Below are 26,817 nucleotides of genomic sequence, written 5' to 3' on the forward strand. Positions count from 1 at the left end.
GGCACATGCCCTGGTTGCGGGCTCGATCCCCAGTGTGGGGCGTGCAGGAGGCAGCCAATCAATGATTCTCTTTCATCATTGATGTTTCTATCTCTCTATCCCTCTCCCTTCCTCTCTGAAATCAATAAAAATATTTTTTTTAAAAAACTCAACTAATATTTTCATATATTTGTGTGCTTTAGATCAATAATTAACTTCAAACAAAGATACTTTATGAATCTAGTCATTATTCTTTAATTAATATTAGGTAACATGATATTTGACCACAATACCCTTGTTGAAAGCCACATTCCCAACTATATGACACTTTTTTTGCTTCAGGTAGCCTCACACACATTGGCAAAATTATACAAGGGTAGGCAAAAGTAGGTTAATAATAATAATAATACTTAGGGGAGGGTGGGGACAAGGGAGATAGATCAACCAAAGGACGTGTGTGCTTACATATGAGCCTAACCAGTGATCACGGACAACAGGGGGAGGGGGGCATGCGTGTGGGGGGGTTTGGGAAGGGAACGGGGGGAGGGGGTTGATGACAAATATGTGATACCTTAATCAATAAAGTAATTTAAAAAATAATAATAATAATACTATATAATAAAAGCATAATATGCAAATCGACCAAACAGTGAAATAACCAGTCAGTGGGGGGGAAGGGCAGGGGGTGGGGCCAGAGAGCAGGCGGCGCCAGGCCAGCCAAGGCACGTGCCAGTAGGCAGAGGGAGAGGATGGCGATTGGGGGGGGAGGCAGCAGTGACCAGCAGCGGTGGAGGGGTGATGGCAGGGGCGGGCTGTGCCAGCCAGTGCCATCCCCTGATCGCCCACCCAGTCACCTCCCACAGAGGGAGGCCAGACTGTGGGCCTAAGCCATCAGTAGGACATCCCCTGAGAGCTCCCAGACTGTGAGAGGGCACAGGCCAGGCCGAGGGACCCCTGCAAGTGCACGAATTTTTGTGCACTGGGCCTCTAGTAATACAATAATTAATCCTATCTAATAAAAGAGTAATATGCAAATTGACCATCACTCCAACACACAAGATGGCTGCTCCCATGTGGTCAAAGATGGCTGCCCACATGTGGACACAAGTTGGCCGCCACAAGATGACCAGCAGGAGAGGGCAGTTGGGAGGGACCAGGCCTGCAGGAGAGGGCAGTTGGGGGGGACCAGGCCTGCAGGGGAGGGCAGTTAGGGATGACCAGGCCTGCAGGGGAGGGCAGTTAGGGGCAATCAGGCTGGCAGGGGAGTGGTTAGGGGGTGATCAGGTTGGCAGGCAGAAGCGGTTAGGGGTAATCAGGAAGGCAGGCAGGCAAGCAGTTGGGAGCCAGCAGTCCTGGATTGTGAAAGGGATGTCTGACTGCCCGTTTAGGCCCGATCCTACCAGATTGGAAAGGGTGCAGGCTGGGCTGAGGGACACACCCACCCCGTGCACAAATTTCATGCACCGGGCCTCTAGTTAATTAATAATACAGGAATAAACTCTGTCTCGCATACTCAGCCAACACCTGCTCCTGAGCACCTGTCCTCTGACCCCAATGCCATTCTGTCCCTTACACCTGAGGGATGCCTACACAGGAAGGTGAGAGTGCTCTTTCGGAAGTGAGATGCAGGTCCCCACATAGGTTGGACCTGGCAGGGATCCTTTTCGCGGGCATCCCTGACCCATGTCCGTCAAAACTACACACAAGACAAGATAGCAGCACCAGGACACACTTCAAAAAACTGGAACCAGAAGGTTAGCACACGTGTCCGTGGAAGGATGCTCCCCCTTGTCCCTCACCGATGCCTCCTGGCTGCACCTGGCTTGCTTCAAAAGCTGCATGGGCCTCGCTAGGCTCAGCCTGCCATTCCCAAATCAGAGCTAAGTGTTGCCTAAGGATCTGGTTGACTTTCAATCCTCCTAGGAGCTACTCTACCAAACTGAAAACATAAAACAGAAATAGGACTTTTCTCTCACTGCTTCAAAGAATATTTTATTCTTACAACTATTATTTTTCAGGTAATATTTATTGGGAAGCCCCCAAAATGCCTAGAAGTGCACTTAACTTTAAAGATGGGATGCATGAGGATATGCCAAGACTTAAATGCAGACCCTTTTGAGTGCCCGCATGCCACCCCCTTGGCCCACCTCTAATGTCAGCCCCAGCTGCTGCAGACAGTACCATGCACGCTTCCAACTCAGCTGACAACCTGGACCCCGCAAGAAAGCACTGAGGGTCTTTTTCCTCAGGGCCATCACGGAAGCCATGGGAGCCTGCTTGCCTGCCTGCACAGCCAATGGAGGCAGGAACCAGTGGCTAAAAGCCCCACCTCCCATCCCCTAGAGAGCAAACCCTGGAAGGCATTCTGAACACTTTAATAAATGGGCCGGTTAGAAATGCTGCCGATGCATCTCCATCCCTATACAACTATACGAATCTAGTGAGCCCTGTGCCCTGTCCCTTTGGAGGGGCATTCTTAGCCGAGATCCTGTGTTATGCCCCAAAGGAGGAATTCTTACCAGATCAAACTAGAACAGTTGGTTCTCAGCATTAGCTGAATGTTGGAATCATCTGGGGAACTTTGAGAAGTCTCAATGCTCAGTTCACCCTTTAGAAAGAAATTACACCGGCCTGTCTCAGAGTGGAGCTGGCTGCCCAGGGCTCTGCCTAAAACTGGGACCCAGGAGTTCCAGTACTGGCCAGGAGCACAGTCAGCTGAGCCCCACCAACAGGGCCAAAGACGCAGTGAGGCAACTCTCAAGGGGACCAGTCATGAGGGGTCTAAGATGAATCCTCTCTTTTCCAAAAGTTACTAAGAGGCAGATCCATATGAAGTGGTAAGCAGATAAACAGATTATACATCAACAGATAGTCTTTGTTTTTCTATAACTGGAATCATACCACAGGTATGCTTTGGAGATGACTTATTTCATCTAATAATACAGCTACTATGTTTTTCCACGTAAGTGCATATATCTCTATTGTATTCAATTTTTAAAACTAACTAACCAGTTATCATAACTCCTTTGTTGAAAATCTGCCTCTCTCCCATTGATCTAAAATGCTATCTTTATTATATACCAAACTTCTTATAAATAATCGGGTTTTCTTTCAGGTCTCTCATCTAGTCTACCAATAGGATGGTTTCTCTCTTGCTCTGCCAGCACCATTGGTTTTCATTACTGTCGTGTTGTAATGCACTTTGATTTCTAGGAAGGCCAGTCCCTCCAGGAGATTTTTTAGAATTACATTTATCTCTTTAATTCCATTGGAATTTACTTTAAGTGTGGTATAAAGTCAGGATCTAAAGTGATTAATTTTCTATAATTGACAACCAGTTACCCAATTACTGCTTACTGAGAAACCCTTTCATCTGCCATTAATTTGTAATGCCTACTTTATAACATGATATTCTTAGACAGCAAATATCACATATTCAATTCTGAACTGCTTACAGCCTTCCTTTCATTGGTCTAAGATCCTGCCTTTGGGGAAATTATATCCTAGCAGGGAAATAGACAATTTTTAAAAGGAAATAACCAATACATACAGTTGTAATGTCTTACAAAAGTAGTAAGAAGTGTAGCAAGGTAGGGGCCCAGAAGTACTGGTACACAGCAGAGATGGAGTGATTTAGGGTGATCGGGATAGGAAGGTCAGAAGTACAGGGAGGGAGGACAGGCTCTGTTATGAAGAAAGGTGGCCAGGATAGGCGGCTGGGAGTGTGGAATGTTGCGGAGAGGCGGAAGAGGAACAGGCTGCAATATGACAGAGGATGGCAGGGCTGACCTCATGGGCAGGTGACCTGAGCAGGTACACAAGGCCTCTGGATCAAAGGGTCTGCACTTGCTTTAATGTTCTGCTACCGTCATCTTGAAATTCTTAATAAGTTTATTTTCGAGTATGTGTTTTGTGGGTGAAGTCCTACAATGAAGCATGCACAGAGCAGAGGATACATAGACAATATGTATGTCCATTGCCGTTCCTACTGCCCCATTCACAGACAGCATTCCAAGAGCACAATTCACAGACGACCTTCTGAGAGCACAGATTCACAGACGGCATGCTGAGAGCACTGAGGCCACAGACGGCATTCTCAGAGCACAGTCTCACAGACGGCATTCTCAGAGCACAGTCTCACAGACGGCATTCTCAGAGCACAGATTCACAGACGGCATTCTCAGAGCACAGATTCACAGACGGCACTCTCAGAGCACAGATTCACAGACGGCACTCTCAGAGCACAGATTCACAGATGGCATTCTCAGAGCACAGATTCACAGACGGCACTCTCAGAGCACAGATTCACAGACGGCATTCCAGAGCACAGATTCACAGACGGCACTCTCAGAGCACAGATTCACAGACGGCACTCTCAGAGCACAGATTCACAGATGGCATTCTCAGAGCACAGATTCACAGACGGCACTCTCAGAGCACAGATTCACAGACGGCATTCTGAGAGCACAGATTCACAGACGGCATTCTCAGAGCACAGAATTCACACAGCATTCTGAGAACTCTGAATTCCGTGGACCACAGTGTGTGGGAGTTCAGAGCACTCAAAGGAAGCATAAAATAAGTGTGTTTATGTCTAGGACTGAGCAAGCAAGGATGCTGACAGCCCCAAGCGGTCACACTTTGTGTTGAACCAGAACTTGCTCTGAATGCAGAAAGAGCAAAAACTATCTTTTTCCTTCCCTGTCAGTCCTTCTTTATTCATTTGTAAACCAAAGGTAGAGTGCTGCCAGAACGTACCTTTATCAATAAGCAAAACAAAAATAGGTAAATTAGTTTTGTTCAACATTTCCACTGTCTTGGTAAGAACAAAATATGCATGTACAAGCCACAAAATACTAATTGGGTAATTTTAGTGACTCTACATATAAATTAAATTTGTTAAAACTGGCTCTGGACAATCTTACCTTATAATAGACAAATATGCAAATTGACCACACCTTCGCTATGCCCAAGCCACGCCCACCAACCAAGCCACGCCCATCAACCACACCCACCAGGAAACCGTTGCAGGGAAGCTGGGGTGCGGCGGAGCCCAAGGCCGGGAAAGCCGCCCGAGGCTTCGGCTCGCTCCTGCGATCGGGTCGCAGGGACGCTGGGGTACGGCAGAGCCCAAGGCCCGGAAAGCCGCCAGAGGCTTCCCGGGCCTTGGGCGCCAGCGGGGTGCCTGCTCCGATTGCAGGAGCGAGCCGACCTGGGGGGTCGGCTCGCTCCTGAGATCGGGTCGCAGGGACGCTGGGTGCAGCCAGCCCAAGGCCACCGCCCAGGGCCAAGCCCCGACCCTGAAAGAAGGCAGAAGGCGGTGGCCACAGCCAAGGCCTGGGTCCCCGGTGCCGGCAGAAAACTGGTGCAGGCAGCCAGGTGAATGAAGGTCTATTGCACGAATCTTCATGCAAACGGGCTACTAGTTTAAAGATAACCATAAATTTCATAATTAAAATTTTATTTTTGTCCTTGGTTAGAATGGCTTTAAATAGTAAATAAAAAGTATCATCACTAGTCCAGAGACGGACCCCAGAAGAAAGAAAATAATTTTACGTTGTAATACCTTAAAAGGAATTTTTTCCTTCTTTTTGAATAGGGTTTGGCATTTCATTTTGCACTGAGCCCTGAAAAGTATCTAGCCAGACCTGTAGTTGCTCTAGGTAAAAGACTCCCACTCCGGCAATGGGCCAGGACAACGGCCTGTCCTTCTGGTCCATCCACCTGAAGTCCCAATCTTGGCTACAGCCTGGAACAACCTCTGATCCCACCCTCAGAGAATCTGGTATCACGGGTCTAGGGTAGAACCTAGGCATGGGGAGTTTTTATAGGTGATTCTAACGTGCATCCAAGGTGGAGAAATAGCGGCCTCGATTGAGGCTACAAGGTACAAGGCACACACCAAAAGACAGTTGCAGATCCTGCAGTTGGCACTTTCAGCAAAGCCTGACATGGTATCAGATGAGAAAACTGCACCACCTTCCTACAGTAAACAAAGCGGTCATCAACTACCAAGGTCCCCTGGGCATGAGGAAAATTAACAGCACCAGAGAGAGATGAGATAAGATGTACAAATAGAGCAACTTGTAAGACGCACAGTAATTCAAGAAACAAAAAAGACCTTTTAAAAGCCATGTCCCTGATGTGGACTCCATCTAGGATAATGATACCACCAACCCTTAGTCCAGAGATTATCAACCCGCGTGCTGCAAGAATTTTTAAAACATGCGTACCTGACTATTTAGTCAGGGGCACTGACCTCTTTTCCCTTAGACTGTCAGATTTAAAAAATAGCAACAGCCAACACAACAATAACCATCTGGTGTGAATGAATCAAAATTATACCTATTTTTTGTCAGATTGGCAAAAAATATATAATTTTGAGTGTGCCTCGAAATTTTAGTAATTAGTTTATGTGTGCCATGAGATGAAAATGGTTGAAAATCACCACCCTGGTCCTCCACCAGAAATCCAAGCCACATTCTTGACCATCCTCATCCTCTACAATTGATCAATCCCTTCTCCATGGCTCCCTGTCACCCCTTGTCCATCTGGTCCACACTCTGCTCCCCTCTAGTCTGGCCCAGTGCAGGGCTGACCTCTCAGGTCTGTGCCCCTGCCTCTCTTGTCTTCCCCAGTCCAATCTATCTGCCATCCTGCTACAAGAGGGTCATAGCTAACGAGCAAACCTAACCTTCTCATCCTGCTGAACTTGCTACAGTGGCTGGCCATTGCCAAAGGACCAAGCCCCAACTCCTTAGCAGGACACTGAACACTGCCATCATCTGCATGCCTTTCCAGGCTCATCGTCCTCCTCTCCACTGGCACCTTCTAGCCCCTCCAGACTCAACTGCTTGTTATCCCACCAGGCAGGTTCAAGCCTCCCACCCCTTGTTTACACTCTTCCAGGAATGTGCCAGCTGCTGTCCGAAGCTTTCAGACCCAGCAATTTTTCCTCATCCTTCAAGACTCAACCCAAATGTTTGGACACCTGTTCTGATGACCATCCCCCCACCCAAGACTCTATGCATTCCACTCTCTCCCTCAGCAGCAGGTCAATAATGTCCCCTCAGAACCCTCCCAGTGTGATTTCCATATCATTGAAGTACAAGCCTTCTGAAGAACACATGCCTTATTTCTCTTCTTGTATGCATGACTAACACAAAATCTGGCACATGAAAAGTGGTCAACAAATACTTGTGAAAAGAAAACAAAGGGAGGTAACTGATTCAATTTTTAAATATATAGTTATGGATCAAGTATAGAAATTAGCCTACTCAAAGCCAATAAAAACACCAATACATCTGGAAGATAAAGATTTTTAATACAAATGTTAAGTTATCTGCATTTGTTATTTCTGAAATACTTGGCCTTTGAGACTTTTAAGTTGATTGATTAGAGGAGCAAAGGAATTCCTTTTCCCCACTCTTAGGGCTTTACTTTGTTCTGCAGAGCTGAAGTTAAAGCCAAATGTAACTGATTCGCGGCAGAAGGTCAGGACTGAAAAGCCTGAAGCACAACGGGCCCATATGGCTCATTAACATGCCCTCCTCTGCTGCCATCTGATTTCCATCAAGGTACAGAGAGATCGCTGCCTGCACGGTTCCTCATAGTCTCCAGTGGAGCTTTAAAAACTACCTGGGGTTGTGGGTTTCTTCTGGAGAATAAATTCCTATGGAAAAACAGTGTCAACAGAGAGAACCAATGAGGACAGATGAGGAAGGAGGTCCTACACATGGCCAACCATCAACACTACAGAATCACAGATTTCTAGAGCGAGAAAGGCCCCAAAGGATCATCTGGCCCAACCCTCTAACACCAAAACCAAGGGGTTCTCAATGTGGCCAAAGTCACCTAGTAGCAGGCAAACCAGAGGTCCCAGGCACGCCGCTCCCAGCCCTGCTCTGGACCACTCCTCTTCTCCGTCCTTCACACTCCTCAAGGGCTTTCAGGAAGGAAAATCAAGAAGGGAAAAGCTATAACTCTGCATTTTATGTATCCCCCAGCCTTTAACAAAGAGGCAGATGGGGTGAATGGTAGACATGAAACTCCAAGGAGGCCTGGGAACAACCCTGCCACCCATGCTGAGATGCTGACCACAAGCTCACCAGTGTGCACCTGCAGCACAAGCTCATACAACACTCTTCTTCTACAATGGGTACTTAAGCCGCTTGTAGAAAAAATGCTGCCAGCTTATCACGGGTCTTGATGGCCATAAAAACAGTACACGGTGAAGGTCTGATGTGGCTGTCCTGCTCTCACCCTTGTCCAGAGAGGGCTCATTTCTGCTTTGGTCTCTCTGAGCCTTGAAACTCATTACAGTGACACCTACAGGCCTCCAAGACCTACAGCAACAATCTGAGGCCCAAGACGGCATCACATCCAATGCCAAATACTCTGCATCCTAGAAAGGAAGTAGAAAAAACCCTCAGAATTACTATCTATGCCAGAATCCTAAACTGATTACTGAAACAAGTTACATCCACTCTGCTGTATGCTAAAATACAGATATTTCATTTTTATAATAAAATATATAGTACTTCAAACACCGTGGACAGTGAATCCATAAAAGACCCAAACTAGTTCCTGGGTGTGGTCACTGTTATTGTTGTTGTCTTTCAGGCGGGAGGCCACAGACTTTTTCTCCTTAGCCCTGATACAGGCAGCATAATTCAAAAACTGAAAGATGCCATATCAGCCAGGAACAGGATCCTAGTGCAGTGAATATTAAGAAACCTCTGTGGTTCCTTTTATTCGACTATCCATAGACAAGCCAAGAGGAATTCTCCTGAGGTGCTATTAAGCATTAAAAGCAAAATCGATGAAACACCCAGCATCAGGAACACGGAGACTTCACTTCTAGGTATTGAGACTATGTCTCCAAAGCTCAAAATGGATAACATTTTCCTGGACTGGAGAGAAGACAAACTGGCCATGTTCCTTTGCTTCTGGCAGAGACCTCCAAGCGGTCTGAAGACCCTGTAATCCAGAGACACACTGATCTCTCCCTGCAGGCATGTGAATTAGGATCCTCCTCTGTAGCTCCATTTCCTCAGGTTAAAAAATGAGCAGCTCCAATAAAATTCCTGATGCCACCTATTCCTATCATTTCCCTCTAAGTCCTGAATTTATATATTTATTTATCTTTAGAGAATTCTGTTTCCCATGGCTTGGTGAAATAAGCTGGGCTCTGACCTGTCTCCTTTCCTTCTTCTTCCCTTGATTGGCCTAATATCACATATGGGTACAGAACTGATTTATCAAAAGTCTACCCTGGGGCCCAGCTAGTGTGGCTCAGTGGTTGAGCATCGACCTATGAACCAGAAGGTAAAGGTTCAATTCCAGTTCAGGGCACATGCCTGGGTTGTGGGCTCGATCCCAGAGTTCCAGGGGCATGCAGGAGGCAGCCAATTAATGATTCTCTTTCATCACTGATGTTTCCATCTCTCCCTCTCCCTTCTTTACTCTGAAGTCAATTTTTTTTTTAAAGTTTTTTAAAAAATCTATCCTGGGTACTGAAATAGTCTTGGAAGGAATTCCTGAACATACTTCTCATCTCACCTCACACCAGAGCCAAGGAATGGATCCATGATGAGAAATGAGTCTACACCAGTTTTCTGAGCAGGGCTTCCAGGTCTATTATTCTTAACCTTTTGTGCTTCCTCCCCCTGTCTCAGTTTATTAAATTGTATTAAAAAAGGCATAAGGAAAAACTAAAATAAAAGTTGGATGAGTCTACCTGGTATTTTATTCACTGTTCACATCTGAGTGATAAGCCTAATGTTTTCTGTTCTTTAAATCCGATGGTTTTCCCAAAATATCTCTCTCTCTTGAATAAAGTTACACACTTTTGAGGCAATTTCATCAACAATAATTCTAACTCAGTAAGACACTAACTTTCAACAAGCCGCAGTAAAACTCCCATTTATTTTATGTGACAACAAATTTACCAAATTAAAAAATTCTATAGCCAATATTAACATTTGCTAAAGGTGGGTTTGTTATATTATTCTCTATACTTTTAGCATATTTGAAATATTTCAAATTTTTAAAATAATAATAAAAGTCTATTGCCTAGAAAATCTACATCCACAGAAAGAAATATAAACAAGGGTGATTTTGGCACCATTGTTAGTAACAGCAAAAAACTTACAACTCCAGCCAAAGCCGATTTGGCTCAGTGGATAGAGCGTTGGCCTGCAGACTCAAGGGTCCCAGGTTCGATTCCAGTCAAGGGCATGTACCTTGGTTGCAGGCACATCCCCAGTAGGGGGTGTGCAAGAGGCAGCTGATCGATGTTTCTAACTCTCTATCCCTCTCTCTTCCTCTCTGTAAAAAATCAATAAAATATATTTAAAAAAAAAAAAACTTACAACTCCATAAATCCATTTAAAAAAACAACTACTAAACAAAATTTAGTATATTCATATGACAGAATCTTATCTTGCAGGTAAAATGAATAAACTAGCTAGCTATAGACGTAACAAAACAAATGACATTGTTAGGTAGTGGGGGGGGAAATGTTTCAAAACGGCATATGGTACTAGCCAGCTTGGCTCAGTGGATAGAGTGCTGACCTGCGGACTGAAAGGTCCCGGGTTCGATTCTGCTCAAAGGCACATGCCCTGTTGGGGCTCAATCCCCAGTGTGGGGAGTGCAGGAGGCAGCCAATCAATGATTCTCTCTCATCATTGATGTTTCTATCTCTCTCTCCTTCTCCCTTCTCTCTGAAATCAATAAAAACATACTTTAAAAAAAAAGAATGGCATATGCAATACAGTACCATTTAGGTCAAGAACATGTGCACACATACACATAGGTATGTGTACACACACACACACACACACACTCAATCTAATGGCTAAGAAAACCCAAATTGGGGAACATTTTTTCAAAATAACTGGCCTGTACTCTTCCATAGGTCCATGGTCAGGAAAGTCAAGGAAATTCTGAGGAACTTATCTAGAATGAAGGAAACTAAAGACAATTAAATGTAACACGTGATTCTAAACCACTATAAAAGACTAGTTACTGGGGAAACTGCTAAAACATGAATAGGGCCTGAAGATTGGATGGTACTAAAATGCCAATGATATTTTCAGCTTTTAATACGTATTTTGTTCTTTGTAAAAAATGCATTTGTGCCCTAGCTGGTTTGGCTCAGCACATAGAGCATCGGCCTGAGGACTAAAGGGTCCCAGGTTCGATTCCAGTCAAGGGCACATGCAGGGTTGCAGGCTCAATCCCCAGTAGGGGCATGCAGGAGGCAGCCAATCAATGATTCTCTCTCATCATTGATGTTTCTATTTCTTTCTCCCCTCTCCCTTCCTCTCTGAAATCAATAAAAATATATTTCAAAAAAAGAAATGCATTTGTTTGCAGGAAATATGCATTAATGTTTTTAGGTGTGGTGAGGCATCAGGTATGCAACTTTTTCTCAACTGGTTCAGGAAAAAAGTCCATTGGGATGGCTATTATAAAAAACAGAAAAGTTAAGTGTTGGCAAGGATGTTGGGAAATGAGAACCCTGTGCCTTGATGGTAGGAATGCAAATTATGTGGCCATAGTGGAAAATAATAGGGCAATTAGTCAAAAATGTAAACAAAGAATTATGAATATGATCCAGCAATTCCACAAAACAACTGAAGGCAGGGACTTGGAGAGATATCTGTACACCAATGTTCACAGCAGCATTATTCACAACAGCCAAAACTGGAAACTACCCAAAGGTCCATCAACAGATGAACGGTTAAACAAAATGTGGTTTATACAGACAATGAAATATTATTCAGACTTAAAAATGAATGAAATTCTGATACATTCTACAACACAGATGAACTCTGAAGACATTATGCTAAGTGAAATAAGCCAGATACAAAAGGACAAATAGTATATGAAACATCGAATGGCTGCCTCATTTAGGTATTTGAGATACCTAAAGTAATCAAATTCACAGAGACAGGCTGGAAGGAGGGGAATAGGCAGTTAGTGTTTAATGAATAGAATATCAATTTAGAAAAATGAGAAAGTTCTGGACATGGATGGTGGTGATAGCTACACAACAACATGTCCTTAATGCCACTGAATTATAAACTTAAAAATTGCAAAATGGTTAGCCCAGCTGGTGTGGCTCAGTGGTTGAGCATCAATTCATGAACCAAGAGGTCACTGACTTGATTCCCAGTCAGGGCACATGCCCAGGTTGCAGGCTTGATCCCCAGTAGCGGGTGTGCAGGAGGCAGCCAATTGATGTTTCTCTGTCATTTTTTCTATCTCTCTCTCTCCCTTCCTCTCTAAAATAGATAAAAACATATTTTTAATGGTTAAAATTGTAAGTTTTATTTAATGTATATTTTACTACAATTTTTAAAATGTTATTATATACATACTCCCAGAGATACCATGTATTTTCTATGAGTATGTGTAAATGTGAGTAAACATTTTTTAATAAGTCTGGAAGATAATACATAGAACTTATTAATGGTGTTGCCTCTGAGAATGAGAGATTATAGTTAAAAGCATCTTTAGTATATCTTAAATTTCTAATTTTTAAAGGATATTGATTTTACCTATTATATATAACAAGAAATTGATATAAAAATGTTATTTTATGGACTCATGAGAAAAATAAAAGACAGTAAAAGAACTGTCTCTATAAAAATACCTTTCTACCCAGGACTACTATAAAAAACTTATGAATAAAAAAGATTTCTAAACTAGCACTTCCAAGTTAACACATTACTTGCATGACTCTTCCCAGGAGAAAGTGAAGGAGGCAAAGGGACAACATGAAACAGACAGACAAGAAAGAATACACAGAGCATAAAGCCAGATCTAGTCTGGATTTTGAAATGAAACTTTATAGAAAATGTACTTATCTGCTCAAGATTCCATAACCCAACAGTGACACCAGGAGTTAATAACAGCCTGTGCCCTCCTTCTGCAGTCCAACTGTGCAGCGACTCAGAGTAGAGCCACTGCTGGGCATATTCTGTGGGCAGCATGTTCCCAACTGAGCAGGAGGAGTGGAAAATGGAAACAAGGCCACAAACTCCAATCTTTCCATTCCACAGAAATTGAGACTTACGGGATTCGCTTTCACGATTAAAAATAGAAAAAGAAATTACCTTCACATTTTATGGAAAATAGTCAAGGTAAAACACTCTATGTAAAGAATCTTCATGGGAGTGCTATTCTGCATTTCAGATTGACAAAAATGACTAAGGTGATGGAATAAGGCAGGTAGCAATTGTGAGACCCTTGGCCTGCCACCGGCCAAAGGCACACGGCGTCCAGGCACAGCCACCTCCTCCAGCCCTGGATTTCTGCTCTGCTCAGGAGCTGCTACCGCCCTTCTGACAATTACTTCCCAAAATTTCCAAGTTCAATGAGCACCAGGAAACATATTCTTCCAAAAAGAAATCCATTTTTCCCTCTGACAAGCGCCAAGCACTTAGATTTAGAAACGAACAATAAAATATGAACCCTTAACAATGTCCCATGTGTGTTAAAATGTAAATGCTGAGCCAGCTGCCCATGAAGCCTTGACATTTATACATTTCAATAAATTGCAATTCTCCAAACAAAACTTAAGTGTTGATCATCCTGAGTTTTTATTCTAATCCCATCAATAAATCGACCGATGAGTAGGGTATTCCATCCATGTCTGGTACCTAAAAAAACTAAGAGATTTATAAATAGCTTTTCAACTAAAAATCTTAAAAGGCTATACCACTGCAATCTCACCCCGCCACTGGGGAACCCACTCAGTGGGTTCATCTCTCTTAAGAAACACGTTATTCCACTAGCACATGCCTCACTGTCACTCAGCACAGAGACCCATCATCAGTCACTAACGTATTGAGCTATTGTTGCCCTACCAGCTTTTCCCTGACACATCTGTACTTGTATCAGGAAGGCTTTGGGAATACTTTCATCGCTGCTGTGTGTACAGGGGGTGGGGTGGTTAAGGGGCCAAGGGGCATTGATGAATAAGAACAGCCTCACATATGACCTCAATAATCAAGCCTAGACATCTTGCTTCCTGGCAGCTGCAGTAATACAAATTATAAGGCATAAAGTATTTTTAGACATTTCAGCTGAGGGTGCGGGGAGGAGAGGACAGGGTGGTCCAGAGGAGATCAACACCTAGAGCAGATAAACATGGCGATCTCCAATTTCCTCAGGTCCAATGGCTCTCAAACATCAGTGTATTTGACGAGCTCGCGAAGAACCAGTTAAAAACATAAATCGGCTACTCTTCTGCCTTCCACATCCAGACATGCCAGGAACTGTGGTTCAGAAAACCTGGGGGGAGCGGACTAATGCCAACACTCTACATTTTAATATGCACCCTCAGTGGCTTGAAGCCAGGGGTCGTCAAACAGCCCTCTGAGGACCTCGAACACTTCCTGAGTGAATCTGGTGGAGAGTGAGTACGAAATCCCTGCACACAACAGTCCCAAACTACCAGCACCTTCACTTTTGGGGGGCCTTCCAAGAATCAGATGCGAGTCCTAAACCCTCCTAGAAAAGGGCACTCACACACAGATACACAAAAACTTGGAGGACAAGCCCAGAGCTGTTCGTGATCCCCTAAAAGTCCACTTACCAAATTCATACCCCAATTACCCATCCTTCCCTTCTCTTAGATACCAACTTATTTAAAAAGATAAAGCCCTTTCAGTCAGACTGCACCTAAACTAGGGTATGTTGGCAAAACACTTCTGTGCAGTTGAGTGTTTTATCTATTGGCAGTTTTTTTAAAAAAATTATAGGAAGAGCTTCATTTTTTATTTCTATCACTTCGGATCATTCTTCCCTCTCCATGTTAATAAAGCAAATGTTTGGACAAGGCTTCCTACAAAACACCACTGACCTACCCAACATCTTTTTACATTTGCCTGAGGCTAGAAAGCGCCTACTAAATTAGCTAAAAAGCTGAGAATCCCAAATTTAAACCTTGAGTCTGTCTAATTAAATTATTGCTGTGTTCGATGTACAAATCCACAGAGGATAAACTTTACCCCCCTCCTCTGGGAATAAAATAAGATGCTAGTTAGCAGGTCAAGTCAGTAAGGTAAGAAGTTTCCTTACCTTAGAGACCAACTTTTTGAACATATCCACCAATGAGATTAGAAGATTAAAATAACTTAGAATCTTCCCAAAACACATACACAGGAACAAATAAATAAAGCCCTTTAAATGCATTGACCCATTAGTGCCCTGGGAGGTATGTTAAAAGCAAAACGGGTGTTTTCCTCTAGCTGGAGATTAGAAATGCTTTAGGTGTCAAAAGTAGAAGAGGAGATCATAGTTTTTAATTTATCAGCCATATTCCAATAGCAGGGAACAAACTTCAACGTTTGCAATTTTGGTAACATATGCTATGGATTTAAGAAGGTCAGATGAAGGTCAATCGAGTGGTCAATCCATCAGGCAGAGAGGCACAGGCACGTATCTCATGGAAAGGCTTCTTTTTAATTCTATGGTGTACCAGCTGGGACAACTGTCTATATGGAAACAAATTAAAATGCTGAAATAAAAGCGATCCATTGCACCTCCCCAACTAGGAAAAGCCAGCCTGCTCAGAAACATCTACATACATCTACAAGGATCCCAATTTTCCTGCCAGCCAGATATGCATGTCCCAGGCAGGGTACCCCCACTAGCAGGATACACATTCTGGCTGCTAGTGGGCAGAGGTCAGGGCTGAGGGAGGTCAGGAGCCAACCCGCCTGCACACCCAATCCTCTCTGAAGAGGGCTGTGCTGTTTCCTAACCCAGGAAAGTGGGTGTTCACACTGAAGACAAACCAGGGGTGATTCCCACAGCCCAAGAGGCCTGGCAGGCGCTAGCCCCGACATGCTGGGAAGCCCTCCGTGCAGCAGGTGAGGACCCAGGACTCAGGGTCACCGCCACGTCCAGCATGACACTGTGACGAAGATGAGCAAGAGCAATAACAAAAACTCTGTCACCAAGAAGCTCTTGCTAAGTGTCCACTTTTGTTTTAGTGACACTGCAGTACAAACAAACTGGACCCTCAACCAATGTGTGTTCAAGAAATCAATGCAACAAAATGAACTAATCATCAGAATAAAGGACAGGGTCTCAGTATCATTTTGGCAACCAGACTCAGAAGCACACACTCGTGGCAAGTTGGCTCAGGCCACGCAAAAACTGAGTTGAAACCAACAGAAACTGAGGAACTAGCATCTGGAGTTCAACTCTAAAAACAAAATTTAAAAAGAGAAAACCTACATTAAATAAAGGTTCTTCTATGAAGAAATGTAGCCTGGCGGCATGACTCAGTAGTTGAGCCTCAACCTATGAAGTAGGAGGTCATGGTTCAATCCCTGGTCAGGGCATATGCCTGGGGTTGTGAGCTTGATCCCCAGCAGATCAGTGATTCTCTCTCATCACTGATGTTTCTCTCTCTCTCTCCTTCTCCTTTCCTCTCTGAAATCAATAAAAATATATTTTTAAAGTTTTTTTTAAAAAGAAATGCAAACTTATTGTGCATCAACATAATTCTTACTTATATGCAGAATACTGCTCATTAGATTTGTCCCTCAAACTGAAATGTATAGGAATTGTGAGCCCATCTGCACCCGCGATGGAGCTGCCACCTGTGTCCTAGTCTGGAATCCACAGCAAGTATCACTGAGAAGGCTTCCCCGGTCACTAGAAGAACAAATAAATGAAATCAAAACGAGTTCTTTTCCCACTTCACTATCTACCCTACTTCTTTCTTCCCAATCCTACAGAAATCATGAATGTCTCGATCTGGACATTCCACCGTTTCCAGGCATAATGATGAATGTTGATGATAAGACAAGTGTACAGAGAGGAGGATAAGAGTGACGGCGATATTCAGAGAATCATAAAATTAGAAACCAGGTACCATTTTTCACTGGTCAGCTTACCCCAGTGATTTATCAACAACCACATGAGCTAATTCAAAGAGTATCTGGAAGTTTATTTCTTCCAGCATTTCAATTTAGGGAGTCTTTCAATTCCATTAAATAAATGATAATATAAATTATTAATGGCAACACTATAAACTAGGTGGGGCCTGGGCTCCAGGAAGAGCCCTTCACTTATAAATGCCCCTCCTGCCCAGGAAAACACCCATCTGTTCTCCTACACATGCAACCTCACTCATGTGAGACCCAGGCAACTCCCCACCCCCAACTAAAGAGAAAGCATTTAAGATTAAAACAAGAGCAAGAAAAAGTTTCTACTGTCAGGAATGGCTGATCAGGGCATTGAAATCTCCCAATATCTAGTCACCCACAGAAGAATTCACACTCAGCAATCTTTTCTAAGTAATAATCAGGATGTGCCTACCAGGATCACGTTCTTCCATAAAAATGCAGCTCTAGCTGGTTTGGCTTAGTGGATAGAGTATCAGCCTGCGGACTGAAGGGTCCCGGGTTCTATTCCGGTCAAGGGCTTGATGCCCAGTAGGGGACATGCAGGAGGCAGCCAATCGATGATTCTCTCTCATTGTTGATGTTTCTATCTCTCTCTTCCTCTCTGAAATCAATAAAAACTTTTTTTTAAATGCAACAGGGAGAACAGCTTCTGTCTGGTGGTTCTGCTACCGCTTCTACTCCCTATTCCCTTTAGAAGTACGTCCTTCAGAGCAAGAATGTAATCTCTTCCTCCGACTTCTCACTGTCAGGGCACATGATAGGACCACACAGCAGCCTGTAAGTGCTCTGGACAGTGTGATGCAGCCATGGCAAAACGGCAGAGGCTTCAGCGGCCAGCTCCGAAAGCAGATCTGGCTAAGGCAGGCAAACAACGAGTCACCTTCACCAGTCCGGTCTTCACAGCAGTAGCTGCCTCACCCAGAATAGAGCTCTGGGACTCTTACAAACAAGGGCCTACCCCTATGTGCAGCACAAGCTTGGAAACAGCAACTGAGATGCCTCCTCTCCTCTGCATCCTTCAAGATCAGCTAACACCTCCAGTCCCCGGGGGGCCTCTCCAGCTCGGTGGTGACAGCAATGGCACCAGCCTTCTCAGAACTCAGGGCATTCACAGATGTCACAGTTCACAGGCCCATGACACATGATTCCAAAACCAACTACACCCGGGCTCACCTCCTGGGGCAGGCACAGCAGCGGACAAGACTCAGGAAGCTTAAATGTTAGGAGGGTGTGGACAGATGAGGAGCGTGGAAACAAGCAGATAACAGATGGTGCTAAGTGCTATGACATAAATCATCAGAGCAGCGTGACAGAGTAGCCGGCAGGGGCTCGCTGGAATCAAGGGGGTCAGAGGACCTCCTCTGAAGAGGAGACACTGACATTGAGCCCAGAGCCCAGAGGTAGAAAAGAGCTCAACCTGTTCTTGGAGGAAAGATTAGGTAAAGCATAAGAGAGTGAGGAACTGCTGGCTGTAAAGCAGGTAACAGAGAATCACAGAAGGCTGGGCACTCAGGCCTCAGCTGTAAGAAAAGCCTGACATGATGGGCTGTGGCATGTCCTAAGTTGACATATACCATTCTTTACCTCTTTCACTGTTACTAACCTTCCAAGCTTATGTTGCCCTAAACCCACCGTTTTATACAAAAAAGACACTCGATACACACACACACACACACACATACACACACACACACACACATTGTTATTTGTTCAGATGGTTTAAAGAACCTACATTTAAAAACTTGCCAAAGGAATCATTCCTTTGTAATGTATGCAGTTTTCACTACTACAGTGGCTGAATCATAATGGGAAAATAAAACACTTAGAATTAAAAGCTCAGTGGATATAAATGCTTGTCTACCTATCACTAAAAAGAATTTGGCTGCAGTCTTCCTACCAACATAGAAATAAACAAATTAGCTTTCTGCCCAAAGGGAGTCCCTTCTTATTGAGAATGGAAAGGCTGGGAAAGGCCATAGGTAAGGCCGGCAGCCACCATCACATGGGCCCCTTCCATGCCTACTCGTTGCCACCTACTGGACAGCCGGAGGACAGAAATCTGCGCAGTTTTCCAGGGTCTGAGACTTCAGGGTCAGCTAACTTGTATAAATAATTGAAACGGACACAGGACAATTGAGAAAAAGGCTTCCAAAAGATTTAGAAATAACTAATAAAAGACTTTCTTATCCTAATAAGTTATGTTAGCATGCCTCATTAGAAGTTTAAAAATTTGTGCCTATTTGCTTTGTTTTAAAGAAGGAAAGAGCCCTGACTGCTTTGGCTCAGTGGATAGAGCATCGGCCTGTGGACTCAAGGGTCTCGGGTTCGATTCCGGTCAAGGGCATGTACCTTGGTTGCAGGCACATCCCCGGTGGGGGGTGTACAGGAGGCAGCTGATTGGTGTTTCTCTCTCATCGATGTTTCTGACTCTCTATTCCTCTCCCTTCCCCTCTGTAAAAAAATCAATAAAATATATATTTTTTAAAAAGAAGGAAAGAGAGCCCTAGTTGGGCGGCTCAGTTGGTTGGAGCACTGTCCAGTACACCAAAAGGTTACGGGTCTCATTCCCAGGCAGGGCACATACCTAGGTTGCAGGTTCAATACCGGGTCGGGATGCATGAGGGAGGCAACCAATAGATGTTTCTCTTTCATCCTCTCCCTCTAAAATCAATTAAAAAAATCCTCTGGAGAGGATTAATAAAGGGGAGGGGAGAGGATGAAAAGAGGAGGCACTAGTTGAAAGAAGGTTGAAGATCCTAAAGATATGAAGTATTACCATACTCTACCACTTCTAGAAAAATATTTAGAATGAACAAAAACTTGACTACATTTTTTATTCAAATACAATTAAAGCAGAACAATCCATCAAAACTACAGAATAATGAAAAAATAAAACCAGAGGGAGCCACCAGAGGCAAGAGGAAAACTGGGAGAGAGCAGTATCCTGGAAAACAAGGTCCAAGACAGTTTCCAGGGACAAGAGGGCAACGGTGACAAGAGCTGCTGAGCGGTCAAGTCAGGTGGGCCTTCAAGTCCACAGTCATGACACAAAGCAACATGGAGGTCGCTGGGGAACTCAGTGAGAGTCTCTGCAGATGAGAGTAGTACACTGAAGAGGCAGCAAGAAGGAAGAAAATGGAGGTACTTCTCAATTGGAGATTCCTGGGAATATTTAAAAGCCAACGGGCCCTAGCGGGTTTGGCTCAATGTATAGTGTGGGCAAAACAACAAGAAGGCCTACTGCATGGGAGAACATATTTGCAAATGGCATCACTGATAAAGGTTTGATCTCCAACATCTACATGCAGCTTATACAACTTAATAAAAAGAAGATAAATGATCCAATAAAGAAATGGTCAACAGACCTAAATAGAAGCTTTTCAAAAGAAGACAGAAGGAAGGCCAAGAGACACATGAAAACATGCTCAACGTCACTAATTATCCGAGAGATGCAAATCAAAACAACAATGCGGTACCATCTCACACCTGTCAGAATGGCTATCATCAACAAATCAACAAACGACAAGTGTTGGCGAGGATGCGGAGAAAAAGGAACCCTCGTGCACTGCTGGTGGGAATGCAGACTGGTGCAGCCACTGTGGAGAACAGTATGGAGCTTCCTCAAAAAACTGAAAATGGAACTCCCATTTGACCCAGTAATCCCACTCCTGGGAATATATCCGAAGAAACTAGAAACACCAATCAGAAAGGATATATGCACCCCTATGTTCATAGCAGCACAATTCACCATAGCTAAGATTTGGAAACAGCCTAGGTGCCCGTCAGCAGATGACTGGATCAGAAAACTGTGGTACATCTACACAATGGAATACTATGCTGCCATAAAAAAGAAGGAATTCTCATCATTTGCAGCAACCTGGATGGAATTGGAGAGCATTATGCTAAGTGAAATAAGCCAGTCAATGAAAGAAAAATACCACATGATCCCACTCATTTAGGGATAGTAAAGATCAGTATAAAGTGACGAACAAAAAGATAGATACAGAGACAGTAAAGCATCAAACAGACTTTCAAATTACAGGGGGAAAGTTAGGGAGAGGTGGGGGAGTTATGAAATCAAATGAAGGACTTGTATGCATGCATATAAGCATAAACAATGGACGCAAAACTCTGGGGGGGGAGGGCATGTGTGGGTGTGGGGTGGGGGGGGGTAATGGTAAGATATGTACACATATAATACCTCAATAAAAAATATTAAAAAGAAAAAAAAATAAATAAAATTAAAAAAAATAAAAAAAAATGTATAGTGTGGGCCTGCGGACTGAAGGGTCCCAGGTTCGATTCTGGTCAAGGTCCGGGTTGTGGCTTGATCCCCAGTGTGGGGCTAGCAGGAGGCAGCCGATCAATGATTCTCCCATGAACCAGGAGGTCATGGTTCGATTCCCAGTCAGGGTACATGCCTGGGTTGTGGGCTCGATCCCCAGTGGGGGGCATGCAGGAGGCAGCCGATCAATGATTCTCTCTCATCATTGATGTTTCTCTCTCTCTCCCTCTCCCTTCCTCTCTGAAATCAATAAAAACATATTTTTTAAAAAAGCAACACACAAATGAGTGAAAGAAACAAACTGACTTGACAAGAGGACAAAGGGCTTAGTGGAGGCTGCTGAGAAGGTAGAGGGGAGGGTGGGAAGGGTGAGAAGAGCTCCATAGCCCTCGTTAATCTGGCTCCACAGGTGCACAACCTGTGCAATCACACAGGCAGGGCCCCCATTCAGAAGGGCGCCACCCTTGTTTAATGCTCTGCTGTTACCATCTTCAGATTCCTTAAAATTTTTGAACAAGGGGCTGCCTCAGTTTCATTTTGCCCTGAGCCTCACAAATTACGCACCAGTCGCGGGGGGGCGGGGGGGGGGAGAGCGAGAGGGGGGGGGGGGGGGGGGGGGATGCTGTCCTCAGCACCAGAAAAGACAGTTCAGCTGCCAGGGCAGGAAGAGGGAATGGAGAGGCAGGGTCAGTGCCAGCCATAGCTTCTTTCTCTGTGAAACAGAAAAAGAGTCAACTGCTATGAACGAGCAAGAGGGCAGACAAAGGGAGAGAGGTTGAAATTCATTGTAGAGTGGAAAAATCTGGCAGACTCCACCTTAACCAAGGAATCAAGGTTCACATCACCTGTAATAAGACAATTCAATATCATGCACCTCCTATGATACACTAAAAAGGGCACAAGATCACGTCTGTGCTATTTGCTGTTCCTGTCAAAGTACAACATCTCAGTGCAATCGCAGAAAACCCAAACTGATGAACATGACTCAAAACAGCAGACCTGTAGTCTTGGAAAGTGTCAAGGCCATGAAAGAAAAGGGAAGACGGAGGGATTGTCACAGACTGGAGAAGACTACTTGGATACAATGTGAGATTATCCTGAAACAGAAAAAGGACATTGGGGAAAACTAGTGAAATTTAATAAGATCTGTCATGTAGTTAAGAATATTGTATTAATTTCAATGTTTTGATCAGTGTACTATGACTATGAAAGACAGCAAAATTCAAGGAATCTGGGTAAAGGATTTATGAGAACTCTGACTCCTTTTTCAATTTTCTGTCTCAAATTATTTCAGTATAAAAAGTTTAAATTTTCATGGGGGCATAGGCGACCAAGGAGACAGAACTAAACCTCACGTCACCCTGCTTGGCCCCAGAGGATGGCTGGTTAGCCAGAGACGGGTAAGATTCCTCAGGGAAGGAACAACCTAAGATAGGCACAGTCGCATAGGGGCCATCAGGAGAGAACTTGGGGGTCAACAGAGGTGGGGCACAGACCTTCACCCCCCCAAGTTTGCAGGGGCCTGAACCCTCACCCCTGCTGAAGGAGATCTCCTGCCCCCATGGCTGCTCAGCTTCACATGCCCAGCTCAAATCGGGACCCAGGTAACAGAGACTTGGCCGACAGCAGATGCCCTCTCACTGCAACAAGACTTGATGGAGATGTCTTGTACCCATGATCCGGGGAACTGGGGTCTATGATATCTAAATCCAGCCTAGCACCAGGAATGCTCAGGGCCTACTCAAGAAGGCAAATAATCCTCTTCACTAATAATTACAGGGTAAAACAAGATGGTTGTTAGAGTATTAAATTTGACAGTAAAATAGTAGTCAAGTTTTCAGACTAATTTAAATTGGCCAATCAAAATAAGCAAATACTCTAGAAAAATCAATTGTACTGGACAAAAAAGCTGTTACTAAAGTGTTAACTAAAATTTTTATTGGTAGTTCATCTCATGAGAAAATTGCGTAACATATAATGAACCTAAAGCAGTCACATTTTAGTGCAAAAAAGTAAAATTTAAAAGCTATCAAGATTACAGCATAAAATTTCCAAAAGCCTCCCAATATTTAAACCAAAAAAGGGGGGATAGTAGAAGAATATCATGTAAGGAAAAATATCCTGCAAATAAATTACATCTAGAAAATTTTTACTTTAGAAAATTAACTTTCATTTGTAATGCTAACAGCAAGTCACCCAGGTAAAACATACATGGTGTCAAAACAAGCCAAAGGAAAATCATTTGGGCAAAAAAATGCAAAAGGATCGCAAGTCAAACTTATAGAAAATATTCCTTTATTAACTTTTGGTCGAGAATATGTTTGTATATTTTCAGAAAACAACTCCGAGACATGTGGATTCCTGCAACAGAGAGGAATTGACAGGAGTGCTCCAGCCATGAAGTCAGAAGAGAAACAGTCCAGAGATGGAAGACACTGACGATGCCTTGCCATACTAGCAGTCAGCAGATATGCGTCACTGCAGATTGCCCAGGACCAAACCAGAGAGGGTCGGACCTGCAATACCACCATTTGTCCACCATCCAGAACTGAAATATCATTGCTGTTATGAACACATAAACAACTGTTGGACATAGAAACCGGGACTCACAAGAACTGTTGGCCCAGAAAGAAACTCACTATAGACTGATACATTTGCCTCTCAGCATAACCATTATTGCTTGTCTCATTTTCGGTTCCTATAAGTGTATTCCTAGTATCACATGAGCTCACTCATCTAGGGGAAAAGATGAACAACATAGACTGAAGAACAAGAACAGCAATGATCAGACTGTCAGACCTCAGAGGGAAGGTAGGGGAGGGTGGGGACAAGGGAGATAGATCAACCAAAGGACTTGTGTGCTTGCATATGAGCCTAACCAGTGATCACGGACAACAGGGGGAGGGGGGCATGCGTGTGGGGGGGTTTGGGAAGGGAACGGGGGGAGGGTGTTGATGACAAATATGTGATACCTTAATCAATAAAGTAATTTAAAAAAAATAAAAATAAATAAATAAATAAATAAATAAGTTAAAACAAAAAAAAAGTTTAAATTTTCATGTGGATGTTTTGTGATTTCTTTAAAGTTATCGGTAATTCCAGGGACCTCAATTATCACCTCTGAAGTCTAGCAATGCTGCATCAGACATGTTCCTGCTTCTCTGTCAAGCCAAGAATCAGTAACAAAAGAGAAAGGTGATGTTCCCTGTGAAAATTATAACTTTGAACAGGTCATAGAGCTTTAAGTTTATATAATGCTTCCCCGCATCTATTGCATCATTCTGCTTCCCAGCCTCTTAGCAAGGAGGGAGGCAAGAACAGGGATGTCCCTTCAGTTCTCACTCCTCTTCCTGCCCGCTCCCCTGTCTGGAAGGCTATTAAGTGTTTGTGTTAATTAAAGCCTTTAGAAGTGTTGAGCATCTATGAGAGAACCATGGGTTACAAGGACAATCAACAGAGCTCCTTTCTCAAGTTTAATTTTAATATTTTCTGAAAGCTTACAGAGTTGGCAGCAAATCCAGGTCAGATATTGCTTTAGAAAAATTAGGTTTTACAAAGAACCACAGCTGACACATCTGCTTACACCTGGGATAAAACACACTGCAGGTAGTCATTCTGAATGGGCGAACCTGCGAATCCAGAGCCAAGGGGAGTTGTGCCGCTACTCTGCTGCCACCCAGTGGCGTATGGGTGAAAAAGCACCTGGCCAGAGAACAGAAAGAACTGGGCTCTCAGTAAAGGGCATTTTCTCTGGATTCCAAAGTCAGGAGGAGACAAGGCAGAAGTGCTGTCCCTGCCTGCCACGGCACTACGGGGGCAGGTGTGAGCAGATGAGAAGGGATGTATTAAAATAAATTCTGCAATGAAGTATTGTGTCCACCAGATTGAGAACTGCTCCAGGGACTAAGTTGAAGCCAAAAGATGTTACAGGCACCCAGGGAACAAATCCCAACGCCAGATTTACCTGCTTTGGGTCGGAGGTAGCAGCGCCAGGAGCTGGAGATTCCAGTTCTATGGTCACAGGCCCATCGTTCTGAATGTGGACTTGCATGTAGGCACCAAACTTGCCATCTGAAAGAGCAATTCAAACAGTTACAGGAGATTGAGACCTCAGGTTACCCATCAATAAAGCACACCTATCTCAGTATAATCAGAAGCCTGGGGTGTAGGAATGGTCCACCCCCCAGTGGTGAGGTAAATACAAAATTAAACAGCAGAGGTACCACACACCCTACAGATTTGACTAGAATTAAAAGACCTGGTAACATGAAGAGTGGGGGAAATGTGGGTTAGAGGACTGAAAATGGCAGGAGAGTAAACTGGTATCAGTACTTGGAGGGCATTTTGGTGCTGTACCCAGTAAAGTTCAAGTTGAATGAAACCTACAACCTTGGAATTCTTTGATGAGACTACCCTAGAAACTCTTAAACAAATGGAAACGCTCAAAGGTTCATTTTGGCAGTGTTTATTAAAGAAAGAAATGGACCAATCTGACTGTCCCCTCAGTGGGGGAATGAATGCATAAACACTACCTCAGTTCCTCAATGGAATACTGTAAGGCAGCCACATCTGTCAACATGGCAAATCTCAAAAACATAATGCAATCTTTATAAAAGGAACTTGTAAGGAGGACGCATCATTATATCATTTATGATACTTTTAAACATCAAAACAAGTTATATTATTTATGGATGTATATATCTGTGTGTGTGTGTGTGTGTGTGTGTGTGTGTGTGTGTGTGTCAAAAAAACATGGGCAGGAAAGACAAATGCAAATTCAGGATAGTAACAGCATTCATACTGAAGAGAAGGTAGAAGGTGGTGGGATTTGAGAGAGATCTGAAATAAATAGGACCATCTGGGTAGTGAGTACACAGGTATCCATTTTCTGTATGTTTCATAATTTTTAAACGATTTAAATGTAAAGGAAAAGAAAGCTTAGGATGATCCCTCAAAACAATCTCATAAACATCCCTGTAACTGGCCCACAGGCCCACATGGTATAAGGTAGAAAGAAGGTCCTGCTCCCTCACTGTGGGGTCAAAAGGCCAGTCAACCTACAGACGGCTCCTCAGGGCAGAGAACTGAGGAGACACCTCACTCTTCACAGGATGGGACTGCCCAGAGCTGGGGGCCACCCATCTCCCCCTACGCTACGTTCCCTCCTTACCCGACTGAGGCAGCAGAATGATCCTGTTTCCAGAAAATGCAGTCAAACTGGCCACAGGCTGCCCCAAAAAGAGCACCTCTCTGTGTTCTATTCCCAATTTTCTGTTTTAACACCCAAACCCATTCAACTGTGTCTGATTAATCCTCAAAGGCTGACTTACATTTATAAAGAAAACCAAGAATACGCTTTGAGAGATGTTGTCATAGATTAATCAGAACGTCAACTCCGCAAGTCACCCAGGTAAAACATACATGGTGTCAAAACAAGCCAAAGGAAAATCATTTGGGCAAAAAAATGAAAAAGGATCACAAGTCAAACTTATAGAAAATATTCCTTTATTAACTTTTGGTCGAGAATATGTTTGTATATTTTCAGAAAACAACTCCGAGACATGTGGATTCCTGCAACAGAGAGGAATTGACAGGAGTGCTCCAGCCATGAAGTCA

At 43.8% G+C, this 26,817-nt stretch overlaps 1 protein-coding gene across 4 annotated transcripts in view; it reads right to left on the bottom strand.

Moving 5' to 3' along the window:
• DTD1 (D-aminoacyl-tRNA deacylase 1) overlaps positions 1-26,817 on the bottom strand; it is a 173,958-nt gene that overhangs the window by 116,169 nt on the left and 30,972 nt on the right. For 2 of the 4 annotated variants that reach the window (XM_054723941.1, XM_008141125.3), the window contains exon 4: positions 25,166-25,272. In XM_054723941.1, the coding sequence (XP_054579916.1) occupies positions 25,166-25,272 (107 nt within the window). Of the gene's footprint in view, positions 1-23,509; positions 23,563-24,675; positions 24,904-25,165; positions 25,273-26,817 lie in introns of those variants that run through there. The other 2 variants (XM_054723942.1, XM_054723940.1) reach the window with 2 other exon arrangements.

Source organism: Eptesicus fuscus, chromosome 12, assembly GCF_027574615.1.
Source record: "Eptesicus fuscus isolate TK198812 chromosome 12, DD_ASM_mEF_20220401, whole genome shotgun sequence".
NCBI classification, from domain to species: Eukaryota; Metazoa; Chordata; class Mammalia; order Chiroptera; family Vespertilionidae; genus Eptesicus; species Eptesicus fuscus.